At 41.4% G+C, this 21,144-nt stretch overlaps 1 protein-coding gene across 2 annotated transcripts; it reads right to left on the bottom strand.

Annotated features, from left to right (window-relative positions):
- Positions 1-327: 327 nt before the first annotated feature.
- LOC101166779 (protein-tyrosine kinase 2-beta) lies at positions 328-17,787 on the bottom strand. Of its 2 annotated transcripts, none has more exons than XM_011485470.2 (29): positions 17,332-17,787; positions 13,774-13,952; positions 13,557-13,644; positions 13,388-13,467; positions 13,253-13,315; positions 13,026-13,080; positions 12,817-12,957; positions 12,662-12,733; positions 12,472-12,573; positions 10,334-10,451; positions 10,202-10,241; positions 9,957-9,994; positions 9,827-9,874; positions 9,567-9,661; positions 8,819-8,900; positions 8,043-8,143; positions 7,791-7,906; positions 7,568-7,668; positions 7,399-7,488; positions 6,925-7,129; positions 6,747-6,846; positions 3,849-3,896; positions 3,538-3,657; positions 2,772-2,804; positions 2,581-2,605; positions 1,894-1,934; positions 1,680-1,814; positions 1,522-1,602; positions 328-752 (listed from the first exon to the last, which is right to left on the bottom strand). In XM_011485470.2, exons 1-29 carry the CDS (start codon positions 17,533-17,535, stop codon positions 513-515), a joined length of 2,841 nt encoding a protein of 946 aa, XP_011483772.1. In that variant the 5' UTR covers positions 17,536-17,787; the 3' UTR covers positions 328-512. The 2 variants fall into 2 exon arrangements, with proteins under 2 accessions (XP_011483772.1, XP_020564929.1); XM_020709270.2 differs by having other exon boundaries at positions 3,529-3,657; positions 17,332-17,786.
- Between the last annotated feature and the right edge of the window lie 3,357 nt (positions 17,788-21,144).

Here is a 21,144-nt window from a genome sequence, read left to right as displayed (position 1 = left end):
TGTTTTTCATGACTTACCCTCAGGACCTTACTTAGTCCTTTTTTACTGTCTATTGCTTTATTTTACAACTTTTCTTTCTTTCTTTTTTATTCCAAATAGACGTCCGGACTGGCAAACCAACAGAAATAAAACCACATTTCCTCCCAGGTGCTCTGGTTCATCTCCAATCACGTTTTCAGCAGCGGGGACGGTTTTTAAATAAGAGTTTTGAAATGTGGGAGTGGCTGAAGAAGAAAAACCGAGGATGCTTGTTTTTTATCTTCACTTTCTGGCTGTCTGTCAGATCTGCCATAACCTGAAAATGTTGCAGCCCGAGTGCAAAAAAAGCTGAAGAAATACCATTATATTTCAAGTTATTCCAACATTTAATAATAAAAATAAACACTTTTCTTTTGCTGTCCATTTTTGCCGTCCGTTTTCCACGATACAAATCTGTTTTTAAGAACGTTCTCCTGAAATAAAACCCTAGAATCCTCTGGGTTCCTGCAAGGAGCCCCTCCTCCTCTTCCTCCTCATTCACCGCATCCCTCCTCCTCTAGGTCTGGTTTGGGCTTGGCCAGGTTGGCCCGGACTCGAGCCTGGTCCACGGCGTCCAGCAGGTTCTTGGAGTCCAGCGCCAGCGTGTGAGCGGCGGCCAGCATCTGCCGCAGACACTCCTCCTTCAGCGACGTCACGGCGTTCTGCTGGGCAAGGCGCATCTTGCCGATCAGCTCGCTCAGATCCTTGTTCAGCAGTTTCTTGGTGCCCTCGATCTGAGACGGGATGAAGGAATCGTCACTTATGCTGCTGAACTTTAACGTTTTCAGACGTTTTTAACTGGAGAAAAATCCAGCAGTTTACAGATATAAAGTTTAAAACCACATAATATGTAATGGATTTCTGTGTTATTTTACTCATATATGCCTTTTGACAAAATTGATTTTACAAATAGTATATTTTCCTCAATTTCAAATTTATCTCATACATTTGAAATTATTTATTGAACATAAAAAAAGGCCTTTTCCACACAGAAATGTCAGAGAACTGGCCAAAAAGGAATAAAATAAAAAGATGGAAAAGTTTTAGCTTACATCTTGTTCATAATATTTTATATTTGGTTTGATTTTTCTTCTTTTGTGTTTTTTTTAGTCTCATTACAAAATGATGCAGAGGCCAGTTGTATCTGGTATGTCGCAAGTGCACCAAAAATGCATTTATCAGAGAAAAAAATGTAAAAAAACCATCTATAAAATGACCTGAAAATGCAATGTAACCTGTTAGATTGCAATTAAAGAGCCAAATTATTGATAAAGACAAACTTTTTTCTTCTTTTCATAGAATTTGATCTCAAACTACTTTTTTTTACTGTTCTGTAAGAACTAAAATGTGGAGATCAGAGTTGAAAAATGTAAATAAACTCATGTAAATTTTTGTTATAGACACATTTTTTATTCAGGAAGATCAACAATTGTATTTAAAAATCTAATCGAAAACACAATTCAAAGCACTATTTGACCCCGAATCGTCCAGACTTTGACTGACCTCTGTGGCGACGGAGCTGTGCAGAGAGGGCAGCACCTCATCCACACTCTGAATCAAACTGCGCAGACAGATGCCCACCGTCTGCAGGCGTCAACAGATGCAGTGAGAAACATAAACAAATACTTAAAACATTCTAGCACGCGGAGAGAGGGCGCCACCTTGACAGCATTGGGATACTGGGAGGCGGGCAGCGTCTTCACGTCGTTCTTCAGCTGCACCACCTGCTTCACCATCTCCATGGTGCCGCTGTAGACCCGGTCGCCGGACCGGTCCAGCTCAGCCGTGGGCCGCGGCTGCAGCAACAAGAAACAGAATAGAGTTGAGCGTCTGACAGGTGCGACCACCTGTTGTGTTATTGGTTCGGATTTTCACCTGGGAGGCCGGAGGAGGCATGGGGGGTTTGACGGGAGGACCTGCAAACAAAACATTTTTCCACAGACAGTGAGCTCCTTCAATTACCAGTTTTATCCAACTGACCTGCTGGTTTTTCTCTTTCCGCCCCCCCCCACTGTCCTGCATTTATTTCTGTACATTTGCCTTCAACAAAAGCTGCTACACATACATCCCCCCTTTGCTCATCTTACTTCACATTCTGCCTGAAGAGAAGCTGAAAACTATAAATTGGATAGATTGCTAGCTCGGTTGGTAAGGTGAGCGGCTACCATGCAGGAATCCAGGGTTCGATTCCCGGAGGGGAAGAAACAATGGTACTGGGGGCAATTACCATATCAATGACGAGCAGTTAACATCACTCAGTGAGGGTCCTTAGGCAAGACCCTTAACACTACTGCCTTGCAAGCGCAGTTCAGTTGCAGCTCACCGCTCCCCCAGGGGATGGGTCAAACACAGAGAAGAATTTCCCCATTGAGGGATAATTAAAGTACACGAAAAAAAAAAAAAGAAATGTTGGGGTGATGGTGGAACATCACATTGGCAAACATCTTCATCTCTCAAACTTCTCTTCCAGGCGGTTTCTTTCCCTCTAACCCTTCACGTCTCACCTACTGACCTGCTCTTGCTCTTTTAATCTCATCTACACGCAAATATGACCGCACTCACCGTTTTCTGCGTTGATCTTCGGCGTCTGCACGAAAAAAAATAATAAAGCAAATCTGTTGGTCCTTTAACCATCGGGAACAACGAATCATCTTTTAGTTTTAACCATCACTGATGCAGACAGATAAAGAAAATCTATTGCCTAATAACTAAGATCAAAAATATGCAACAAGAAAAGGGAATTTAAAGCTTACCTTTGTTTGAGAATCTAATTCCACAGCAGATTCCTGCAGAAAAGAAAACAGGAGGATCTGGATCTGGTTCCAACATTTCTGTCTCTTAAGATCATTTTCAGGTCCTAATAGGTCAGTTTCGTGTTTCCCCTTTTGTTTGTTTTAGGATCATTTATTTGTTCTGATCATTTTGACCAAATCCATGTAAGAGGATTATAAAAACAGACACTTTAGATTCAACAAAATCAGGTTCCGTCCGTTCAAAGCATTCCAAAATGGTCCTTTCATAGTTTCTGCAGAGCCGCAGGAGCTTGTGGCCCCGTCCTGCGTGTTTTTCGACATCACAAATACAATCGTTTTTAATTTTTTTGTTTGTTCCTGATTCATCCGGACATAAAGAAATACTCAGAAATGCAATTTTAAGCGTAATCATTTGTTGTTTGTTAAAACAAATTTCATTGGAGTGAGTCTCGAAAATCCTTGGAACTGAATTTATGTCAAGTTGTACACATTTCCCACTGCACTTGAAAGCAGCATCATTTATTACTGGTTTATTACTGCTTCAGGCATTGCAGGACGTAAATCGGCCTTTTTTGTCACGTGTTTTAACGTCTATGATTTTCTAAAGCTTTATCTGTCATAAAAGATGTCATACCAGTTAAACACTCGATTCTGATTGGCTGTTGGGTGCGCATTAAAAAGTGATATCCCACAGTGATAACCGCACGCCTAAAAAAGTAGTTTCTGTTTCACAACATTTCAGAGTTGGGATCCGTACAGTTCTAACCAGCTGTCTCTCCTCGTGCTCCAGCCACAGTTTGTCCATCAGCATCTCCTTCTTTTGCCGTTGTAACGTGTCCTCCACTCTCCTGCTGTCCCATGGGGGGTTCACCTGAAACTCAGGTGTCTGACCACATTCACATAAAAGTATAAATGTATATTAATGGAGCATTTGAAACTCAAGTTGGAAAGTTTCAACAGTTAGTTTGCATGGTGTCTGTGTAGACAAACGCTTCTCTTTTGCAACATGCGTCTAGCGGAAGTGGCTTTTTTTTATATTTTTTTTATTTTGGAGTGTGGCTGCAGGTGTTTGGACACCTTTGGGTGGTTGATCCGTGGGAGGGTGTTGCCTTGTATTCTGGACGGCTGTGGAGACAAAGGCAGACAAAATCACGTGAGGTGAAATGAGGTTACTGCTGCAAAAAAAAAGTGTTGCACAGAATTTCTCCTTCATATCATGACTTCCACGGAGAATAAAGTAACTCAAACTTCTCCTAAATTACTGAACCACCATCCTAGCAAAAACTTGCAATGATTTACAATCAAATGTTTAGTTTTTTACATTTCAATGGTTAATATTGTTAAAAATGTTTTTTTTATTGAGTCAGCCACTGGAGATAAATAAATAAAAAATTTTAACATTTCAAAGTTTTTGTAAGTTAGCACCTTAAATCTGCCAAAATCAGAAAAAAATTCTTTGTTTTTTCAAACTAAAGTTATTTTGCAATTAAAAAAAGCATTATTGTTAAAATTATCTGTCTTTCAAGACATAAAATAAGACTGTTTTCTTTCTAAACATTGGCATCTCTTAATCTGTAATCCGACACCTTGATCTTTTGGCGAGGGACAATAGTCTTTGAGGTTTGGAGACATGACTGAACGTTGACCACGGAAAGAAAAGGACCGACTTGATCCAGCAGGAAGAAAGAAAGCAGCTTGGAAATGGATTTACATCCGATTCCAAGCAAAAGAAGTCAATTTTCCCCCCAACATGAGCGTCAGTAAGCAGCGGTTGGCCCAAGTCTGTTTGAGTTTCTATGGCAACCACTTTCACCAATCAGGAGTGAGCTTGTTGGAAGGCCACACCCCTACCACATGAAAGCAGGATACACGAAAACTGAAAAAAGTTTTAAAAGTTGGATGTGTATGGAAGCATATGTGTCTCATAATTCAAAATAAAAGTCAACATCAGAAATGTTTTTTCATTGACTTTTACTTTGAATTATGAGACACATGTGCTTCCATTGAAGTGAGGGCAAGCAGGCTCCGCCTACTTTTACAGAGGCCTCTGATTGGTCAGTTTATAAGTTGAATAAATAAAATGAGGATTGTCAAGAACATGTCAATAAAAAGGAACCAGATCCAGAATGGTTCTTCTGATCAGTAGAACGCCTGAGTAACAGCTGTTTATTTCTCTATAGAATTCTGTGGGATTTTAAAAGTACTTCCTGTTTAGAACGCGAGGGAGGGAGGAGTCACTCGGTCCAGTTTTTATACAATCAATGGAAACTTCTGGTGAGTCACATTGACCTCAACCTTCGCTCTTTTCCTCAGTGGGTCTAAAGCATCTAACACCTCTGCTTTTGTCTGGTTGGTACTCATTTACTCTCAGAAAACCGTCTCACTTCCGCTCTTCACATAAAACTTTCAAAACTCTATGTGACCTAATTCCCTTAAACTGCTTTTAAGGAAAGCTTTTTGAGCTTTTCAAAGAAATATGCACACGTATCTCCTACCCTGACTGGATATCTCATGATTTAACCTCTTTTGTCATTGTTGTACTGTTCATTTTAGTTGTATTTCATTTCTTATTTATTGTTTCAACTGTACGTTTTATTTTTTATGATGACGCCTTTCGGCCCGGATCGTATCTCAATGGGACTTCCTGGTAGCATAAAGGTTAAATAAATAAATTAAAAAAAATAATAATAACATGTCTTGACCCTCTGCTTTGGACTGCTTTCTTCTGCAACACAAAACATTCATGCAGATGGCATTTTACTAAATTTCACTTCGGGGATTTATAAAGTTGTTCTTGAATCTTGAATTTTATGGACTTTTATCAATACAGCTATGATGATCTGTCTGTAGCACAAAACAATTAATTCAAATTCACAAACCGTCGTTTTAACTCTGTCTTCTGCAAGCATTTCTTAAAAAAAACTAAATGGGTTCAAGAAAAGATTCACTAAAACATGCAGGTGCTGTGATAGTGGCCTACAGATGAATTGCATCCATTTTCCCCCCGATACCCTCGCTATATTACGGTTCTTTTTTTCTGTGAACTTTTTCTCTCCCCCTTTAAAAACAAACTGCATCCTGATTAGTTGTTGTCAATCGATTTCCTCAGTGCTGTGTCTCCGGTACAAAATGCATTCAGTTTGACAGAGGGTGTATCCAGACTCATTTGGTTTGCTTAAAGTGAACTGGAGTTCGTTTTCTCCAGATTATTTCGGAACAAAGCCGTGGCCTCCTCGGTAACCGCCTTGCAGCATCAAAAAGTAAAAAGCGTTGTCCCGTTGGAGAACATGGATGAGAGCGGCCTGAGCGAGGAGAAGACGCAGCACAGACATCCTGGTCTGACTGTTCCTGTTTGTTCAAGACGGTCCCACAGGATCCAGATCAATGAGATTCTGCTCCTCACTACTGATCCAGGAGGAGGTCTGAGGAGGTTCTAAGGGATCCTCTAATCCAATTTAACGCCCAATCAAGAGTCCTCAATGTGAAACGCATTAACAGCTTAATTCCTATACGATGACTGAAGAGATTTTTAGCCACACGGTTTGGTTTACAGGCTTTGGTTGGAAACAGAAATGTCCGATAGACGGCAGTCGGAATGCAGACCAAACAACAAGGTTCAGGACTCGATCTGAACCAAATTAAGCGGACTTGGTCCAGACTAACAGTCTGAATATACCCTAAATTTAAAAGTTATTCTAGAAGACTGGTTTCATTTTTTTTTTACAAACTTTGGAGAGTTTAAACAAGAAAGAAAAGTGTTAAAATGTTCTGACAAAAGTGTAGAAGGTGAGTAAGTGAGTGGTTTACAGCCTCTAAACATGTGTAACTGTACTTTGGGGGTTATTTTTTAGATCATAACCAACTGTGGTAAAGGATGAAACACCATGTGATTTGGTGCTGCAGCTTCACCGACACTTTTTACCCATCTAAATTAGGAAGATGAGGCTAACGGTGAGTCTGGAATGAAACTCATACCTTGGGTGGAGGATCTACTAGGTTGGGGTCAAACATGGACGGGGTGGGGGTGGCTCTCCGTCTGTGGTTTGGTTGCTCAGACTCCATCCTCTGGATGTCACTGCAGCGTTTGTACACCAGAAAGAGTTCCATCAAACACCTACGGGTTTGTGTCCACAGGAGCAGAGCGGCCACGCACCTGAGCGAGCAGACGAGCTGGCCGAAGGTGGGTCGGCGGTGCGGCTCGTACGCCCAGCAGCGGGTGAGCAGGCCGTAGACTTGGGGGGGACATTGTTGTGGTTTGGGAAGGCGAACTCCCGACTCCAGCTGGTCGATCACCTGACTGTTTTCCAACCAGAAGAAAGGCTGCTGGGCCACAGAGAAAATCTCCCAGACGCACACGCCTACAAGAACACCAACAAGTCAGTGAGTATTCTGCGTCACTGTTAGGAGCTGTTTGCAGAGATTCTGCTTTATTATTCTACACAGAAACATTAGCATAAGACAGTGCAACAGAGTGACACAATTTCTTTTTTTAAACGACCCCTTTGCTGTTTTTAACACGTTGATGCAAAACTGCCAAAGCTGTTTCCTCTTTTTCTTGGTGTTTAAAGCCACACACCCACACAGACAAAACCCCCCAAATTATCCTGTTGTTAGAGGTGTTTCTCACCAAACATCCAGACATCACTGGCTGTGGTGAAGCGTCTGAAGTTGATGGACTCGGGTGCCATCCATTTGATTGGTAGCCGGGTAACCGAAGCTGCGCTCGGACCAAAAAAAAGGGAGACTTTTTGAGTTTCCCACACGCACACGAGCATCGGAAATGAGCTCTGCTTTACCTTTGTAGTACTCCTGCTCGTCCACGTACCGAGACAGGCCAAAGTCACCCAGCTTCACGCAGTCGGACGAAGCCACCAAAACATTTCTGACCGCAATGTCTCTGAAGAACAGAAAAGCAGAAGCATCAAATGAAACGAGGAACCAAAAGAGAAATATAAATGTCATTAAGGTTGACTTGAAGACTTCAAGACAACTCTTGAGGAGGCAACCGAACTGTCTTACCTGTGCACCATACTGAGGCCCTCCAGGTAAGCCAAAGCTTTGCAGATTTGCAAAGAGTACAGAGTTAATGTCGCTGTGGTCAACATATATTGCTGCTCTATAAGATAGTTCCCAAGCTTTAGGAGACACAAAGAGAAAAAAGCTGAGCTTTCAAAAGCATTAGACACAGATCTGCTAATATGTCATTCATCTGAAAATGTATATTTTTTTAACGTGGCTAACTTCTTTGCATTAAAGCATAGAAACGCCCACCTCTCCATGTTCATAAAGCTCCATGACGATCCAGACCGGATCGAACTCAGTGACTCCGATCAGACGCACAATGTGAGGATGGTCCAGGTTTTTCATCAGATCTGAAACCAGAACAAACAACGCAGCTTGGATCACCAACACCGCCCGTTTCCCGCAACAACACAACAAGATGTGGAATTGTTTGACATTCAGCTGGAGTTAAGAGCCACTAAAGCAGCAACATTCCTGTTTCATTTCAGTTCAAATCTGGAAAATTCTTCCAGATGATGGTAGACAACCGTCCACACTGACAATGTCCAAATCTGTTTAAAATCTCGTGTATGTCTGTTTCAAATTGTTTGTTAAAAATTATTTCCATCCACGCATCTTCCTCTGCTTATCCGGGTTGTGGGGGCAGCAGTAGTCTAAGCAAAGATGCCCAGACTTCCCTCGCCCCGGCCACTTCCTCCAGCTCCTCTGGGGGGGGGACCAAGGTGTTCCCAGGCCAGCCGAGAGACGTAGGGTCTTCCCCAGGGCCTCATCCAGTGGGACATGCCAATTTACCTGCTAAACTGTCCTTTCATGGAAACAGTCGGCCATTTTGACTGTATCAGTGTGTATTTTTGGATTTTGAGGGATGACATTTTGATTGACAGGTGTCTGGAACCCAAACAAAACTCTGGCTTGACTTTGTCCCGCCCATCCGCCCATCTACACTTCTGCTGTCAAAGTCGACTGAAGCGAGATCAGGATGCCGCCTCAGCAGGAAGTGATCGCTGAGGCGGTCACATACTCACCAGCCTCACTCAGAAACTTCTCCTTCACTTCAGGCGAGCATTCCTTACAGGTTTTCACCGCCACACGGGTCTTTTCCCCGCTCTGCGAGCACGTCAGGGACAGAAAAACACGCTTTAATTGGGATTTTGTGCACATTTTTCAGCTGTTTTAGACTTTCTTCAACAATTTGGGTGAGAAAGCGTCAAGCCCATTCAGCACAACTCCACTTTCTGTTATTTTTACGGAAATGTTTTATGGTTTTAGTGCACAAATATGACATTTTCAGCCCATTGGAATGAATGGGAAAGTGTTCAACTCCTTCAAAAAACGTGGTCCTCTTTGAAACCTCAAAAGCTTTTCACATTTGACCATTATTTTTTGGTTGGTTTGTTTTTGGGAAGCAGCAATTACCAGCAGCATAACATAAGAAATAAAAAAATAAAAAAAATGTGTTAAAAACTGGGCTAGTTTGACCCCATGCTCTCCGGGTTTAAGCATTTTACATGAAGTTGCTTCAGCACGTTTGTTAAACGGGTTTGAAGAATTGCTTTTGCATTCTAAGCATTAATCTTTAGCAATCAATTGAACATGACTTCCTCATTTATTTTAGCATTAAGTCACATCGCTTCAACACTTTAAGCAGTTTCTGCATTTAATTAAACATTAGATCTTCACCGCTCACCCTAATAATTGTTGTATTGTTGGGAAATAATATCTCTAGTTATTTTTTAACCTTTATTGTGACCCCTCAATCACAGGTAAACTCACCTGACTTGTATAAACGCCTTCATGAACTTCTCCGAAAAATCCCTCACCGAGGATCCGACCCAAGACCACGTCATCCCTGGAGATCCTCAGTTTGTCTAAAACGGAACAAGAAGGACAAATCTTTAACTTACCATGCTATTTTTTATTTTTACTTAAAGTAAAGTTTTTATTTAGAAGGAAATAGAACAACTTTTTTTGTTCTGGTAGAAAGTCTTTAAAGATTTGGGCTTCTAAACAGTTTATTTTGAAGGAGAACTCACCCACACAAACCGCTCCACTTTCTGCAATCTCTGCATAAACATCAGAACCTGAAATAAAGGAATAGTCACTAAAATAAAATAATGAACTGAAAAACAAAGTGAATTAAAGTGTTTGATGCAAAAAACGAACCACAATTTCTCTGTCTGGAACAACTTTCTCTTTCATTTCTAGAAAAAAAAAGAGAACAACAATGAGATAAAATTTCATGCAACTACATAAAAATCAGCCAAAAATATGAACCTCCGCTTTAGTTTGGGCAAATGGAAACCGAAGTAGGAAAGTGTTAAAAATAAAAATATTCTGAAAAGTTTGTTTATATGGAAACATGCCAACGTGGTTTCTGTTTAGAAGCATGACTTTCCATTGTGACTCACTTCACTGGGATGTCAGGAAGCTTCTGTCTGACGTCTCTTCCTGTCAAGAAACACATTTTTAATCAAACACATTGCTCTTTATGTTTAAATAGTTTTATTTTTGGATGACAGTTTTCCATGTGACCCCTTTACCTTTGGGGGGTCTGGTGATGACGGACCTGTCGGGGCCGCCTTCCAGTCGACAGTAACCATCGATCAGGTCGGCCATGTTCTCAGCTACGGCCATGGAGGAGACGTTCACCGACAGCGGCTGGAAGGTTAAAGGTGAAACTCCATCAGTTTGGACGTTTGCTCATCAGGAAAACAGGAAGTTGTCAAAATGCAGCCTTTGAATTTAGCGCAGGGGCAACAACAAAAACATGTTTCAAACAAATGTGACAACAACATAGGATTTACCCCAAGGAGCACTGATTGTAATGTGAGGACATTTTTTATCTTGACTACTGAATGAACTCCTTTTGGTTTCTACAAAAGACAGTATTAGCAAATGTGAAGGGGTGGGGCTCTTGGATTTGTAGTTTGTGGTGGATTTAATAGATTTTGACTGGACAACATTTTTTTCCCAGGTGGAGGTTAAACCAAAGAAAATAAAAGCTACCAATCACAATTTTTAAAACATTTTTTTCTCAAAAATGCTACTCCCTTCAGTGTACATTTACAAAAATGTGGGTGTTCAAGTAAAAGGGCTTTAAGCTGGTTCCAAAACTACTTAAAAGATAGACTTCAATATGTGCAAATTTATGGTTAAGTATTGTTGTAGAATAGATGAAAAAATGTATATTTGTGCAGATTTTGTACATTGTTGTCAACAAAGATTGACATGATGCTCCCTCCCTAATGCTTTTCTGCATCCAGCTGCAGACACATTCCCTGCAGCCCGCATTACACTTCAGATGAACCAATCAGCGTCAGAACTTTGCAGCAGTTTTCGAACACATTGATAACTGATTTACATAGGAGGGACCTCCTAAGGGGGCAGAGTAAGCCACTAGAAAGAACATAAAGGAGAAATTTGTGTCACTCTGGGCCTCTCCGTCTCTGCTCCTTAAGAGAGAGACATTGGTTTGATCCAGCTCGCTGAAGGTAAACTAACTCTCTGTATATAAATAAATATAATAAATCTAATAAAAGACAGGGCACAAGAATATATCTATATAAAAAAATATATTATAACTTGTGGAATTCCCCATGGCTCTGTTTTCGGACCAAAATTGTTCATACTTTATTTAAATTGATATTGCTTTATAAGTATATAAAAGGAAATGGAGGTCCTTCTTTTTGCAGATGATACAAGTGTTTATTGTTCAGGACAAGACAGTTTACGATGAAATTTTAAAGGGATTTGGTATCCTTTAGATGAAAAGAAAAGAAAATGTTCGTTTTTTTGGTACAGATAAACAGTTTAAAACTTCATTTTGATGTAATAGAAGGTGTCTAGGAAACAAGTCATATTTGACCACCAGCTTAATTGGAAAACACATATAAAAAGTTAAAAATCCATGTTTTACATTCAACCTGAGCTCCTACATACTTAGCGTAATTTAGTAAATTTGGGGAAATAGATGCAAAACAAATATTGATCCAGTAATTAAACTTCACAAAGGAGCAATTAGAGGAATAAAAAAATTGATCTATTTAAATGATCAAATTCAAATTTATTCGTATAGCACTTTTTCTACTAAAAAACAACTCAAAGTGCTTTATATCATAAAAGAAATAATAGTAAGATCAAAATAGTAATTAAAATAGTAAACATAATTAAAAAAATAATAAATAAGATACACATGCCATAAAAACAATCAAATTAATTATTAATCAAATTCAAATCAAAACATGTAGACGTGTAAAAACTATGTAAAAGCTGTACTAAAAATGTGGACATTGTGCGTAAGAATGTAGCAAATTTTGTTATGTGCTTTTTTTTTTTTTTTAAAGAGGAACATTATAGTTTGAGAGGTATTTTTATGTTTGAATCATGCAGAGTAAGAACTAATGTAAAATGGAGATGTCCTATTTTTGGAACAAAACTTTGGAATTGTTTGAATAAAGATCTTAAATTAGTTAATGCTGTTTATATTAGGTGGATACTAGACACATGTAATTATTTGCTAGTGAATGTGTTCATATTTATTTGTATTTGGTTAGGCGTTTTGATTGATGCTCTGTTTTGTTTCTATGTAAATCCTTGAACGGGCTTTGGTTGGTTAAGAACCAAAGAGGCGTCTTTAGTTTGTACTCTGTGGAATCAGGAAGCTGAGGTGTGGCGTCACCTGTTTGGCCCCGTCTATGTGCACGGTGAGAAGGGCGCGGCCGTCACCTTCTGCGGTACAGGAGATGCTGCACACCTGGGAGAACTTGGCCAAACATTTGGGCTGCAACCAAGAGAACAGCATGCGTTAAATCCCCATTTTTTACATTTAAGGTGTTTTTATGAGGGCTCAGGAGAAGCATTTCGCTCACCGTTGAGTTTTCGGTGCGTTGGTGAATCCCCTGAGCGCCGATGATCAAGTCTATGGCCAGACTCCAGCCGTGCTGTCGACAAAGGACGGATGCACGGTAAGAAGTGTAAGGTACGAGCTTCAAATCAAAAGCTGCACAAAGAAAACCCGTCTCACCACAAGCTGGCAGGCGAAGCTCTCCTGCGTGAAGCTGTAACACTGAGACAGAGCGGTGAAGAACTTCAGGATGCACTGGTCCTGTTGCAGAGTGGAGTAGCCCTGAAACGTCTGCTGGATCATCCGACGCAGTTGCTTGGGCTGACACACAACAATTAGTCAGGGCTTTCCGTGGCAAAACTAAAGGTTTCTAAAGCAGCCGTCGATACCTTCATGCTCTCTATGAGCTCCTTGGGAAAGAACAAATCCAGCCCCACGTCCTTCCTAGAAGACGGAGAAAGTAAAATTTGTGCTTCGGTGTTTCCCTGTTTGATCAAAGAGGAGGCCATTTGTGGCTTTTTGTTCTTCCTCTTCGTGCTGAAGGTTAGATTTCCTCTTTGAGGTCAGATCGGTGGGAGGAATTTGTGTCTTTTGAAAGTGAAAGTTGGAAACTTACTCTAGCAGTTCGAAATTAGACTTCTTCTCCAGCCCGTTGGGATTCATGTCTTTGTAAAATCTCCTGCAAGCACAAAAACACTTTCACGACTCACTGCACCCATGTGCTTTATGACGTTCTCAGTGCGGTTGTTACCTGATTTCCAGACAGCCCAGCTGTAAGGCCATCCCATCGCTGACTTTGGAGGCGTATTGATGCATGTAATCGCTTCGTACCTGTGGATGAGCACGCACATTGATGAATTTAGCCCTGACCATGCTAGCACCACCACTCCTCTTTATTCTGAAACAAACTGTTTGGTGACCTGCAGGTAAAAATAAAGCATGGTGGTCCTGTCATCTCTGAAGACCTCCATGAAGTCCGACGGGATGTATCGGATCCTCAGGTCGTACCTGGACAACAAGGAGGATCCGCATTTTTGTCTTTCTCTGCTTTGCTGATGAGGTCAAACTTTCAAACTTAAAGTTAAGAGTTCTGGTCAAGCATGGGTAGGTAAAGCAGCACAAAAAACGGAAGAGGACCTCCACTCGGCCTCCAGGTGCTGCTGCTCGTAGCGCTGGGTGAGCTCAGCCACCGTCAGGTTCGGGTGCAGCCAGTGCATCTCCGAAGACTTGAGGTGTTTGAGCAGGAGGCCGTAGCAGAGGCTGTGTTGGATGTTGGGACCCACGCAGCCGCTGGACAGCACGACACCGATGACAGCCTGGAGCAGAACAGAGAAGGTGTCAGCGAAAGCGGCACACGCATAACCACGGCCCCGTGGAGGTTTTTCTGATACTTCTGTCTTTCTGCTGTCTAATGTTTAATCTGGACTTCCTCCTTTTATTCAAAATGTTTTATCTCACTCCATGCATCAGCAGAGGAGTGGTGTTACAGCAGAGTGGAGTTTCCTTGGTTGAAACAGAAAACATTGGTACAAAAAAAGTACATAAAGATGGCGTCCTTTCAGAGAAGTACGTCCTGAACCCAACACCCCCCTGTCAACCAGCCAACTCCACCGCCCCCCCCCCATCCCTCCTTAAGGCTGGTTTATACTCGTTCATCCGCTGCATCAATCTTTTCGTGCCCCTGCGCCAATCATATGGTCTAGTTCTGGTTCCCTTTGGACTGACCTCGTTATCTGCATCGAACTACTGAGTGGCATTTATTAAGCCTCGCCTCCAGCGTTTCATTTGGTATTTGGTTAGATGCTGTTTTTTTTACATCTATGAAGGCGTGTAAAGATGTTTACATCTATATAAGTAAATTTGATGTAGGTTGATGGTGCAGACAAGACAAAGTACTTGGTACATCAGGATTCTTTTTTGTATTTCAAAAGCCTCAGCAAACCAAATCATTATTATTTTTTATAAAGTTTAGCTTAAAACTAGAAGGAGCTGCACTTCCAGGAGAGAATGCAGGGTTGAAAGTTATATTTCTGAAAATGAAACTTAAAGGGTAATAATTGGCAAAAAGTAAAGAAAGAAATGAAAGATGTTGAGTAAGTGAATGAAAGTTGAGCATAAATAAAGTGAAAAAGACAGCACAATAACAGAAAAATATGTTTTTGTGGAAAATGCCAGAGCCGGGTATCGAACCAGCGAGCTTCTGCACCAAGGATTTCCCATGGATTTCAACTGAGGCAGAAAAACTCGGAAATGAATGACATTTTCCTTATAAATTTACGAGATTAGGAGGAATCAAACTGACATGTAAAGTAGCTTCTAAGAAAAACAAACAAACCTCTGCACTCATTCTGGGAAGAAAAATAAAGAATCAGAAAAACAAAAAGGCAGGCCGTTTAAACCAAATGTATTTTCTTACGATCACTATCTGGGAAAAACAAACAAACAATCATGATCCTTTACCACAAAAAAATTGGTAAAATTGGATTTGAACCAGTGAGCTGACTGTTTATTGATAACGTTACAAATGTTTGATTTTAAGGTTTATTCATGTTTTATTTATTGATGTGGGGCTTGCAGGATCTCTGCAGCTCCCGCTGATGACGCCATCGGTATCCCTGCAGCTGTCCACTTCTAATCCTGACAGTACAGTACTTTCTAATCCAAGTCTGTGTGATGCCTCCATCCAAAGAGGCCCAGTTTGGGGCAATTTCAACGCTCTTATGCTAATAAAAATTTGACTTTGTGTCGCCAAAAGGTTCAAAATGTCTTTGTTTTTGAAACCTTTCTGGAAAAAAAGCTTCACAGAATGCTCCACATCTTTCATCTTTGAGCACAGCTCTAATAAACAGACAACTTTGGGGACTTTTCCATTAATTTATGTCTTTTTTCTGTACTTTTACATATTTTAAAGTCGTAAATTTATGACATTTAAATTAATAAACTTTAAATCACGTACATTTTCAAGAAAAAGTCATAAATATAGTCATTTATAGTCGTAAATATACGACTTTGTGCTCGTAATTTAACAGTTGAAGTTGTTATTAAAAGAAAACTGTTATTGGTTTGTAAACTGGGTCTAATACCCTGCCGTAAGACTGAAACGATGTAACAGCGATCCTGCAATCCTGGGACGTGGAAACGGCAATTTTCTGGATCGAGTTTGCGCCGCCACCGCGTCTTCAAATAGCTCGAAATAAGTTCAGGTTGAATGGACTGTACTACTAAAGTAAAATTCCTATCGTGCATGATGTCATCAGCTTGTGTCATGTTTCGCAGCGATTGGTGCGATTCCCTTCTGACGGCCTTGCGACCCAACCGATTACAAATTGCAGATAGAGGCTATCTGGGGGTGACAATGGTTATACCTGTATGGGGCGCAGGTGCAACAAAATATCAAAGTCGTAGTCCGCAAGGCGAACCTGTACAGCAGGGGTGTCCAATTCCAGGCCTCAAGGGCCGGTGTCCTATATGTTTTCCATTCAACCTGCCGTTGAAGCTCCTTATTGGTTAAAAACACCTGATCCAGGTAATCAACAGCAGATGAGGCAGGGTTTCTGGAAAACCAGCAGGTTGTCGGCCCTTGAGGCCTGGATCTGCATGGACACCCCTGCTGTAGAGCCTAACGGCTAGAATGCGGCATAAAGACACCCTACGACAGCATCACCCGTACGTCATAAGGGCATGTAACTTCCACTAGCCTTACAAATGCTTCAATAATACACTAACCAAATGCACGACAATGGTATATTCCATTTATGGTACATGAAATACATTAAGGTAGCTGTACCAGACACACCTGCCCTCCTCTTAAGATGCAGCCGCTCCTCTCTTACGACCCTACACGGACCCGGACAACCCAAACACCAATACTTCACCCCTGCTTCTCAACGTCTTTTCTACAACAACCCCGGGACTCCCCATCGCCTTCTCATCAGTCATGACTCATTCCTAGCTGATCTGATGTTGCACGGCATGTTTTCACCACGACTCAGCAGATCTAAGCTACTTCAAAATTCATGTTTGCAAAGAGATATAGAAAAAAAACTAAATTTACTTTGAATTTTTTGAAAGTCAGTACATTAAATATCTTAACTACACTGACGTCTACACATGTGAACTACAAAAATACAGTTTTTTTTAATATTCTAAGTGTAGCCAAGCCTCCAGCAGCTCCTGATTTAATTTCCCCAAAAATAAGGTGACAGAAGCTTTTATTGTGTCTGTAGTTTTCTGGCATTATTTAGCATCTTCAGCTCCCTTTCCTTTTGCTCTCACCTGTCCAGGGCTGCACCCCTGGACACCTGGACATATGCTCCTCAATCACCTCGTTGAAGTTTCAAGACCAAGATTCCCTTATGTCCTGATGATGACCCATTCTTGGTGGATCTAAGGTTCTGATCTAGAGTTTGGATGGATTTTCTTCTCGCCTCAGCAGCCCTGTTTCCCAGACCACTTCACTGGTCCCTCCTCCACATCACCTGAGCTTCTTCTAAAAACTTCTCCTGAGCTTCTGCCTCGCTTGGGTTGTCCGTCTTAAACCCTTTCAAACGATGCCGTAAAGTAAAATGTGGTCGTAACCTTAAATTTTAACGGATACAAATGGATAAATCCACCAAACTGCAGGTCATTCGAAGGATTTAAATTAGTGGTAGAAGATGGTGATGGAAATATCTGAAGTGTGGTTGCACAGTGTACCTTGACCGTCCATCCCTCCTCGCAGCGGACCAGTTTGAAGTTCTTGCCCATGTTGGAGCTGTTGCTAAGGAAACACACTTTGATGATCTTCACTTGGGAGATGTTTTCTTTGCCCTCGATTGCCATTGAGGAGATCTTCAAAGACCCGTCCTGGTTGGTGGGAGGCATGCTCCTCCAGCACAGGGTTTGACTGTCACCAGACATCCCACACCCACGGGTCACCAGCTACCGCACAGGGACGCACATGACCGTCTCAATCGGTGGCTGCCGTCTTCTCCATCCTGGGAGCCTGAGGAGACACATGAAAAGCTGAAAGACCTCCTCCGCCGACGGCTTCAAGGAGAAGCTGCTCTCAGGTCAACTCCTAAGCGACTGAGCAGACTTTGTCAAAGCGGCTCGGCCCACGGAGAAGCAAAAACTGTGAGTAAAGAGGAAACAGCTCTGAGAGGGCAAACAAGGAAGTTGAAGAGAAGCAGCAGAACAACTGACAAGACTGATGAAACCGCTGCCCCCCCCCCCCCTCCTAACCACTGCTCTAAAAAAAAGTGGCTTCTAGCTTCACATTCACTTCCGCTTGCAGAACTATTCCAGATGATGAGTATTGTTTTTAGAATGATTTAGGTTTTTGGAAGCAAGAAGCCCCTCTGCATCTGTCAATCTCATCATCCTGCTTTTATTTTTTTCACATTTCTGCTGTGGTTTTTGTTCTGCTGTGTTCTTGTTTTCGATTCATGACAGATACGGAGCGCGTCCAAAAAACAAAGATAAAGGCCTGTGGTGTGCTGCTCGTTTGACGATGCTTGTGGCTCGGTTTGGTCTCTTTTTGTGTCACTTTCTTTTTTGTTGTCGTTGCTGGTTTGATTCTTTTTTTCTTCTGCTTGCTGCCATTTTTTTTTGCACCAGGTTCCGGTAGAGAACTTGAGCTGAAGATGCCAAGATAAAATGGAATCAGTCTGCTGGCCAGAAGGTTCTGCGTACACTAAGCAGATATGACTGATTGATATGTGAAAACTTTAAGGAGACTCTGACAAGAGACAGAATGTTGTGGTATTTGTCTCAAATATTTGATAAATATTCCCAAAAAATCAAATTTCTCCAAAATAAGGTGACAGAAGCTTTTATTGTGACATCCTTTGTGGAGTATTTAGCATCTTCAGGTCTGAGCTGTACCAACTAGGTACACATTGTCTATGAGATCCCTAATAGACATGTACTGTAGATGTCTACAGTAGAAATCTACAGTAGATGCCTAGTAGACATCTACTGTAGATAAAAGACTTAAACTTAATCCTGAAACGCCGCGGAAGCCAATGCAGTGATTTTAAAAGGGTTGTAAACGGGTGCAGTGTGATTCATGTACTGTACATGTACTGGGAGTGCTTCCAAATTCCAGTTGGTTCATCCGTGCTCCTGTACCTGACCGTGTACCTCGTCTCTGGCCTGCCTCTACTACTGCTCCTACACCTACACCTGGTTGTGGATCCTGTCTCCGGCTCGTCTCGCGCCCCCAGTCACCCTGCATCTTCAACAGGATGAAGATCACTTGTTGGACTTTAAATATATAGTTGTAAAGTTAGATAAATTAATTCTTCTCTATGAGTTCTATGAGTACATCGTCTGTCCGTCCTGGGGGAGGATCCCTCCTTCATGTGGACACCCCTAAAGTTTCTTCTTTTTTTCCGGATTCCTGTTTTTTAGGAGTTTTTCCTTACCCCGAAGGGAGGTCTAAGAGCAGGGATGCTCAGTTTAGTTTAGTCTGTTTAGTTAAAGTTTAGTATTATCCTATTGAATCCTATGCATTTATGATCCTTTTTGATTGTATGTTTACCTTACAATTACCGGTACGAAGCCCGTTGAGACGACTGTTGTTGTGAATTTGGGCTATACAAATAAAATTGAATTCAATTGAACGTGTCCCCGCCCCCTTGTCCTCGTCAGAACTTGTGCCACTAAGTTTTGTAATAGTTGTAAGTTTGAAGCAAACTGTGGTAACGCTTCATTTTACAGTACAGTACTTGCAGAGTAGTTAAGTGGTATTCACACTGTACTTCTTTGTACCTACTTGGTCAGAAGACTAAATGTGAATGTACACTGCTTATGAAGTACCAAGTAATAGTGTGGAATTAGGGTCGACACTATTTTACAGTCCAGTTTTACTTTAAGGGGTAAATACCATGTAATTGTCATGTGAACAGGTCCGCATTTATTGCTGTAAGTACCATGTCTAATAAATTTCTATTAGAAATCTATTGTAAATGTCAATTCGTTTTCTAATAGACATCTACAGTAGATGTCTACTGGACATAGATGTCTATACTGGATCTACAATAGATGTCAACTGGACGTCCAGTCGACATCTATTGTAAATGTCTACTAGATAACTAATGTCCTGCGGGAAGAAACTACCCAACTGGCTTGTTTCAAGCATGCAAGGCCTGATGGGACACGTAGTGGGAAAGTCCTCAATGAGAGATTAAGACTGCGATATGCAATAGACCTCTACGAATTGATGCATATCCATGGCTGTGTCATGGTGTCGAGGACGTAACAGGCCCAGTTGCTGAAACCCGGAAGTAAACTCAGACTCAGGAAGCTTGGTTGTAGTTTTAATATTAATAAATGTCCAAGGAATAAAGCGCAGAGGTTGGAAGCAGGTGAGTATTGTATGTAGCTTCGGTGGGAAATCCAGAAGAGCTTCTGGGGATCTGCGCCGAGAAGCCAGCGAGCGAGAGGAAGCGCAGCGGCGAGCGATCCCGAGCACAGCGTGGAGGACTGCGTGGCATGAGCAGCATGAGGCGTGGAGGAACCAGCGGCACCCGTGGAGGAGAGGACCCGAAGGCGTATGACAAGACAATGTAAGTACGTGACTTGACTAGGAAAGACGAGACTTAGCTTGAGGCCAGGCATAGGCACCGGAGAGAGTGTAACGGACTGGCGTAGAATGCTGGGGTGGATCTCCTAAAGAAGGTCTGCAGGTGATGAGATGATGCAGGGCAGCTGGTTCCAACCAGAGAGCAGGGAGGGGGAGGCAAGCTGACAGAGGCACCGTGACAGGCTGTACGCTTTAAAATAGTCATGATGTAGATACCTAATAGACGTGTCTGTGCCTCTAGTGGGTAGAGGCTCAGAGATAGTCTTGCTCCTGAACAACACTCTTTTTTGGGGGAAATATGATTAATATAAGATGACATCCGATGGGGATGAAGCTTCTGACTTTTTTCTGTCAGCTCTGCAAAGTTCTTCTAGTCTCCAAAGAATTGCAGCAAAAGGCTTGACTGATTTTAGATGGTTCACGCTCCTTCGTGCCACCAACCAACATTTTGAGGCCGGAGCGCTGTGCTCAACATCTCACCAACATCACTGCCACTCATTTTGAAACTCCTTTTTCTGCAGTTAACCTGCAGTTACATGAATGCAAATACAGCTTAGCTTGACTTTTTAAAACGGTTGTTGCCATTTAATTTAAATTTTATGCATGTTTGAATGTGTTTTGTTCATTAAATATGACTTTTTAAATGAAAATTTTTTGATCTGACCCATTTGTCACTGAGGTATATTTACAAGAAAAGGCTAACGCCATCAATTTTTTTGAGTTGTTATTTTTTTTAGAGAACTTTCTTCTACCTAATCTAAATAAAATTTAGACTTTTTAGTCTGAGATATTTTTTGATAAACTAAAGCAGAAAAAGTCTGGATTTCTTTTTTATTTTGGTTCCGTATTTTGTGAACTTTAGCTCCTGTGTTTTCTAATTTGTCAGTAAATTTTGCAGAGAAAATCATTTTTCACTTTATATTTTAATGTTTAAGTTAATG

The sequence above is a fragment of the Oryzias latipes genome, chromosome 2, assembly GCF_002234675.1.
Source record: "Oryzias latipes chromosome 2, ASM223467v1".
Classification (NCBI taxonomy): Eukaryota; Metazoa; Chordata; class Actinopteri; order Beloniformes; family Adrianichthyidae; genus Oryzias; species Oryzias latipes.
The sequence above is the reverse complement of the archived record's forward strand: the minus strand, read 5'-3'. Positions and strand labels throughout refer to the sequence as shown.